The sequence below is a fragment of the Mytilus galloprovincialis genome, chromosome 3 (assembly GCF_965363235.1).
Source record: "Mytilus galloprovincialis chromosome 3, xbMytGall1.hap1.1, whole genome shotgun sequence".
Taxonomy (NCBI): domain Eukaryota; kingdom Metazoa; phylum Mollusca; class Bivalvia; order Mytilida; family Mytilidae; genus Mytilus; species Mytilus galloprovincialis.
Window position 1 is genome coordinate 81,871,174 of NC_134840.1, and position 7,644 is coordinate 81,878,817.

Genomic DNA, 7,644 nt, shown 5'->3' on the forward strand with positions numbered 1-7,644 from the left:
CTTGGAAAAGGATTGACTTTTAAGATCAGCAAGAACTTGCTCAGATATATTTGATGAATGAAAAATGTTAATCAACACAAGACTAAGCTTGGAAAAGGATTGACTTTTAAGATCAGCAAGAACTTGCTCAGATACATTTGATGAATGAAAAATGTTAATCAACACAAGACTAAGCTTGGAAAAGGATTGACTTTTAAGATCAGCAAGAATTTGCTCAGATACATTTGATGAATGAAAAATGTTAATCAACACAAGACTAAGCTTGGAAAAGGATTGACTTTTAAGATCAGTAAGAACTTGCTCAGATACATTTGATGAATGAAAAATGTTAATCAACACAAGACAAAACTTGCAAAAGGATTGACTTTTAAGATCAGCAAGAACTTGCTCCGATACATTTGATGAATGAAAAATGTTAATCAACACAAGACTAAGCTTGGAAAAGGATTGACTTTTAAGATCAGCAAGAACTTGCTCAGATACATTTGATGAATGAAAAATGTTAATCAACACAAGACTAAGTTTGGAAAAGGATTGACTTTTAAGATCTGCAAGAACAACAAGAAGTGCAAACAAAAAAATAGCAAACCGAAACAAAAAGACACAAATTACCGAAATAAGATTGTATTGTATTCGCAGTAACAAAATTCTAGACTAAGGTCAAGTCGGCGAATAAAACAGGTTCTTTAAGGCTAAATAACATTAATTTTGGTTTTTTATTAAGAAAACAGAACGAAAATAATATAAAATTGAATAACAACAGTTTATCAACACACATCTTTGTTTTTCTTCTGTCTTTTGATACACGATAAGGATCGGAAGAATCCACTGATTCTGGCAACAAATGTGGTTTTCTTTCCGGCATTGTTGGTTATCATTTCAATGTCTTTTGTGTCATTTTTGTCATTTTCCTTTCTTTCACTCAATTCAATGACATCGCAGTTAGTTTTCCTTTTTTTAATCATCCCTGCCTCTTTCTGTGTCTTCTCTGAATCATTTTGTGTTTCCCCATCAACATTGAAAGTTTGATCATTTTTCTTGTTTTCGTCTTCGTTTTCCTCTGTCTCCTCATTTGTTTTGACTATTTTAGAATCATTTTGTTTTTCCCCATCACCATTGCAAGTTTGATCATTCTTATTGTTTGCGTCTTCGTTTTCCTCTGTCTCCTCATTTGTTTTGACTATTTTAGAATCATTTTGTTTTTCCCCATCACCATTGAAAGTTTGATCCTTGTTCTTGTTTTCGTCTTCGTTTTCCTCTGTCTCCTCATTTGTTTTGACTATTTTAAAATCATTTTGATTTTCCTGAACAACATCCATAGCTTGGACTTGTTTCTTCTTTTCGTCCTTTAATCTGTTTTTCTCGATCTTCTTTATTTCTTTAAAAATAAACAGATAGATGTAGAAATTCAATGTTTTCATACAAGGTTTTTCTTTTAATTCAGTGCAATCTTTTTTTTTTTCGCAATGTTAATCCGAAAATTGCGTATTAACGCTATTAGTCTCAGCTTTTATTCTCTTTTAATCAAAAATATCAAGTTATACCAAATAAATTCCTGAATTTTATAAGTGCTTGTTAATCAGAATTAACTAATTAATTTCTATAAACTATAACATAAAAATGTGAAATATGATAATTGAATAAGAAATTTAATTGATTTTTTCATTATTGACACGTGAATGTTGAATTCAGACCAACAACATTCCTTAAGTCACAAAAAGACTGGAGATAGTGGACATAGTTATGAAATACCTTTTTCCAACATCCTTTGTGCCATCTTTTTCATCTTTATATTCCTCTTTTCTTTCTTCTTCCATTTTGACTTGACATCTTTTGAGTATTTTTGAATACTCTTGTCGATTGCTTTGTACTGTGCTTTAACTTTCTTTTCCTCTTCTTGGGCTTTCTTTTTCAGTATTACTTCTTTTTTCATCATTTCTCTTTTCCTTTTCTTTTCGTCTTTCGTCGTTTCTTTGTCATTAATCAATCCTTTCGATTCAGAATTCTGGACTGGATCCTATATAACGATTGTATGTACATGTATATATCAAATTATACAACATAAGTAAATTATTTATTTAGATATTGAAAACGTTGCGAAAATTTTGATAACTCATTTAACACTGTGCTTAAACAGCTGTGGGTAACTGAAGTTACCCTCAGCCCAAGATGGCGGACTTTTAACTCGTTGATATTCAATTTATACAAAATCTACCTTTTGCGACGTTTTCCATGCAGAATGTAAATATTTATAGGATTCTTGAATAAAGAAATCACTAACAATTACCATAAGTTCGTTAATTTAGAGTTCACTAAGGCGCAAGACCAACTTTAAAAAAGACATAAGACGTCCGTAACTTTTTGATCGAAACTAAGCAGTTTATTTTCAGATGTGGGTAACTTTTGATTTAAAATTTTAGGAGTTATAATTTCAGCAATCAAAGGACAATTAACATAATAAAACCCCTTATTTGTAACTTACACGGCCGTTTATACTGCTCATTCACCACCAAATGTGATGTTATTAACGCAACATACTTACACAACGGAAGTTTTATGTGGGTTTGTGATTTAAGATATATTTCAAAATACGGTTTAAAACGAAGAGCATAATAATATTTTCAACAAAAAAGTTAAAAAAAACCCTGTTGTTTTAATTTGAAACTAGTTGTTAATTTAATCGAGATTGATGCCATATATAAAGTTTCAATGATAAAATTCAAATGACCTTTTAAAAATACCGTGATTTTCAATAGAACCATCAGAAACCCACTAGCATATGAACACAGAGAAATCAATCGTTTGGCCAAATGGAACAACCTCAACTTTCACCTTTCAGAAATGATAGATTGGGCACTTCTATCTATTCTCTTTCTGTTTAAAGCCAGATCAAACGAGTAGAATATTAATACTATGAACTTTCAAGCTTACTTTTTGTTTAAATGGAAAAAATGGATTTCTGGCCTTGATGTCAATTGTGAGTACATTGACCCACTGGCCTTCATCTCACTGTGAATATGAAGAACAGCAATTAAAGCACGGTTCCGATAATAGTATAACATTGGACCAGGGGCGGATCCGTCCATTTTAAAAAGGGGGGTTCCAACAATATGTTCCCATTCAAATGCAATGAACCACCGGACCCCCCCTCTGGATCCGCAACTGTTGGATAATTATTAGATTCTATCTTTAACATTTACCCCATACTAACACTCCTTAATTTCAATTGTACCTTATTGACATGTCCGACGGCATTCTTCAATGGGTTCTCTCCAATTCTCTGCACGTGGATCTTTCTTATTTTCAATTCTAGAAAGAATAAAATATTCACATTACTGGCTTTTTCTCTCGGCATTTCGTTTTATTAGTTTCAGCAGTTATAACAAAGAACTTAGATTTAAAAATAAAAACTTTCATCTTAGATGATCTTAGATGATACGATAACTTTCATAATAGATATACACTGACTAAGCGGTATGGAGTTTACTCCTTATTAAAGACCGTACATGAAAAACAGTTTTAACTTTTATGCAATTTGTTCTCTTGTTGAGAGTCGTCTCAATTGCAATCATACTACATCTTATTTCTATATACATTGAACCAGATAAACTTTCATAAAAAGATATATACAACCTGCAAACGTAATAGTTATATCTTGTTAAAAATATCAACAAAAAAATTACCCCGTCTTTTCTCTGTTGATATATCCACACCCATTTCTGGTTTCTTTTCTTCTATTTTCATACTTTCATCGTTTTCTGATCTCTTTTCTTCTATATTCATACTTTCATCGTTTTCTGATATCTTTTCTTCTTTATTCATACTTTCATCGTTTTCTGATCTCTTTTCTTCTATATTCATACTTTCATCGTTTTCTGATCTCTTCTCTTCTATATTCATACTTTCAGCGTTTTCTGATCTCTTTTCTTTTGTATTCATACTTTCATCTTTTTCTGATCTCTTCTCTTCCTTATTTTCTCTTTCTGTTAAAAAAAAATCAAATGAATATTTAAATGAGGAAAATGTGCTATTTTTTACATTATGAATACTACTCAATTTTAAACGAAATAATGAAGATGGTAAACAAATTTATTCTCAATCAATTGAAACAACAGAATTAATTGAACCGTTAATATATATGTACATGTTACGCTCTTGTTTGATAATCGAATATAAATTTTTCGCGAATTTGAGCGACACATATATTCGTGATATTGTAAACGACCCTAGTCTGCTATTGAAGGTCGTATGTTGACCTCTAGATGTTTGCAGTTTTTTCAGTCATTGTGAAATTGTCAGCTTAAATTTGGAAAAAAACACAATCAAACGTAGTCAAACACTACAGGAAACACTTAACAAAACTGAGAAAAAAAGATGCAGGTATATATACAATGACAGAATTTAAAGGACTATATTTATTGGACAATTAACCGGCTTGTTCGCATTAGTTTAGAATCTGTTACTATGACATACTTATTTCCATTTTCCAGACTGCCCTCTTTGCCTCAGCGGCCTTCTTGTCTAGAATGTCTTCCAGCGAACACTCAAATTCAGCTGTACTTAATATGGCCTCACAAAAGCCAAACACTGTAAGGCGTTTCTTTTCTTTATCTTGATTGGACATAGCCATTATAAACCTATTAATTGTTGAACAAACTGTTAGTTAATGTAATATGAAATTTCTATAAAACATCCCTCCCCCTTTTTAATTTTTTCTTAATTTTGGAACCTGCTGTATTATGCAATCAAGAATGGTTTTACTTTTATAGATTCATAGTTATAACTGAAAACAGTTATTATACATTAAAGATGATTTTTTTAAGTGGTTTTAAATCATTGCCTCGCTAAAGTAATCATTCACCGAAGTGATCGTTTCTGTTATTCAGTTTTCGGTCTTTTCGGTTTTTGTTCTATCAATATTTTGTGTAGTTAAACTTTTTGAAAATAACTTAGTAAAAACCGCTTATATGAAAACACATTTTGCTAATTTAGCGTTTTCAAGAAGCCCGGTCATAACCTGCATCTAAATTAAAAGCCAAAAGTAACAAAATAATATACATATATCAATTGTTTAGGCAACATGAATTCTTCATCAAAAATATATTGATAGTTCGTACAACGAATTCTTGAACACGGGTTTTTAGTTTAAAGTTGTCTTTTTAATAAACATCTGGATGAAAAACATGTGACTTGAAAACAGTGAAGTAAAGAGTACTCACCAGACTTATCTTTCGAATTCGAATCTTCCAAAAAGCTGAATAGAATTGGTTTTTAGTCTGCAGAAAAAACCCTCTGCAGTGTATTGCCGATACTTCGACAATAACGTTGGCATTGGCGATCTTTATGACGTCCAAGTATGATAGCAGCGCCGCCGCATAGTTTTCTCCGATTCTCTTCCTTTTCTGTGTAATGACGGCCAATAAGTTGTAACATATTTGTCAGTAAGTTTAATTTCAATAGTGTTTTATCATATATTGTGTTAGAAGAATGTTATAATTATATGAAGAACAGCAATCAAGACACACACTGACTCTCTGAATCATTGGCAGTTTTGAGTTTTCTTGCTTGGTTATTGTTTAAACTGTGACGGGATTGCTTCCCTTAGAAAACTTAGTAGATACTTAGTCAGCCGTAAGCGGTTGAGCTAGAGAAGTACTTCTTTAGCTCAGTCGGTTACCGCGCTGCCTTGTAACACAGAGGTCCCGGGTTCGAGTCCCGGTGGAGACAAGCAATTTTGTAATGAAATTCGTGCTCTCCGGTTACAAAACCATTCGATACATGCACACGAAGAACAGCAATCAATTAAGGCACTATTCCAATAATAGTTAAACATGGGATTGTTATTACCCACGCACGGCGAGGAGGAAATAAAATGTTATAGGCAAAATATTAAATTATAGCAAAATAAGGTCAGACATAAATGTATACGCTTAATTAAAACAAAGTTATTGATGATTGCAATAAAATTGAGAATGGAAATGGGGAATGTGCCAAGAGACAACAACCCGACCATAGAAAAAAAAAACAACAGCAGAAGGTCACCAACAGGTCTTCAATGTAGCGAAAAATTACCGCACCGGGAGGCGTCCTTCAGCTGGCCCCTAAACAAGTATATACTAGTTCAGTGATAATGAACGCATGAATAGCATGTTACTGTGAGATTGGTTGTCATGACGGGGAACAAATTAAATAAAAGATACTCATGTTTATCCATGCCGTTTTGAAACATATTTGAACCTGGAACTAATATACTAGTTATACTGTTAGTATATTAATTAGTCCCAGTTAGACTTAATTTTCTACATTTGAAAATGCCTGTACCAAGTCAGGAATATGACAGTTCTTGTCCGTTCGTTTTTTATGTGTTTCGTCATTTGATTTTGCCATGTGATGACATGTGACAGGGGCGTAGCCAGGCATTCATTCAACTGTAGGTACAAATCGGCAGGGGGACGGAAAACGGATTTCAGCATTTCGGCTGCAAAATTTTATGCACAAAAATATTAAATTTTCTGGTCATTTAATCATGATAATTATAATATACATGATGAAAAGTTATGAATAATTTATCATAACATCTGAATGGGGAATTAAATAACTCAGTACAATTGGAAAATCAAATATTAAAAACATTATTTACAATACTATTATGTACTGCCCATCATAGATCCGAGTATCCCTTTAATTAAGCAGTACACCCTGTTTGGTATTTTCAAATCTATTCCGTTATGATCGATATATACGTTTAACTTAATGGATAGTACATATTGACGATCCTTCATTAAAAAAAAAATACGCACGTGCACGTAAACACTGATATTATACTATATAATAACACTTTCTTTTTGGCTAGAAAGACATCAACCATCAATATTTTGATTCTTAAACCTTCACCCTAGCCACACAAACACATACACACATAGTCGATGCCTAGTGCAAAAGTTCTCTTCTGTTCATACTAACGTAACAAAATTCAAGAAATTCGTATTTCTTTATATACCGCGCTACTGTAAAATCCCTACCTGCTTAGGAATTTGAATAATTGTGGTCATTACTCGTAGATCTGAGAGTACTCAAAACTACTGGAAGCTAGTTGATAGATTGATTTCTAAACATCCAGTGTAAAATATTTATGCAAGTTTAGAACAAACATAAAATGATTATTTACAATAAACACAACAGGGAGCTTAGTCCTGTAATAAGTGTTGTACAGGACGAAGATCTGGGAATTTGAAAATGCCATGCATTGGAAAATGAGGGATTATTGGATAGGAGAAGAAACTTTGCCTTTCAGTAGACCAACTACGAACTCCTCAAAATGTGGCATTCTCTCTACAACTAGGCATAAGATTAAGTGTTCCCATTCTGACCAGACGTGACTACGTACTTATGCATCCTGCACAGCCAAACGGACGACCAACATTGGCAAGTCGGGTGAAGACAAAGTGGAAAGCTAGTTGAAAACTAACAACAACTGATTAAAAATTCATGTGTCTAAGTTGAGGTTCATTCAAGTTTTTGTTGATAGAATTGAAATGATCTGATCCAAAGTTCTAGTTTATAGTTTCTATATAAGGTACACACATAAAAACATTTAATTCTATCCAATATTCTTCTTCTTCTTTATATACAGAAAAACATCAA

General features: G+C 32.5%; 1 protein-coding gene across 2 annotated transcripts; it reads right to left on the reverse strand.

The window, feature by feature from the left end:
- Positions 1-697: 697 nt before the first annotated feature.
- On the reverse strand, positions 698-5,391 carry LOC143069120 (uncharacterized). Of its 2 annotated transcripts, XM_076243594.1 has the most exons (6): positions 5,220-5,391; positions 4,474-4,637; positions 3,684-3,983; positions 3,233-3,309; positions 1,753-2,017; positions 698-1,378 (listed from the first exon to the last, which is right to left on the reverse strand). In XM_076243594.1, the coding sequence occupies exons 2-6, from the start codon at positions 4,628-4,630 to the stop codon at positions 768-770; spliced, it is 1,410 nt and encodes a 469-aa protein (XP_076099709.1). In that variant the 5' UTR covers positions 4,631-4,637; positions 5,220-5,391; the 3' UTR covers positions 698-767. The 2 variants fall into 2 exon arrangements, with proteins under 2 accessions (XP_076099709.1, XP_076099710.1); XM_076243595.1 differs by lacking the exon at positions 4,474-4,637 and having other exon boundaries at positions 5,220-5,327.
- Between the last annotated feature and the right edge of the window lie 2,253 nt (positions 5,392-7,644).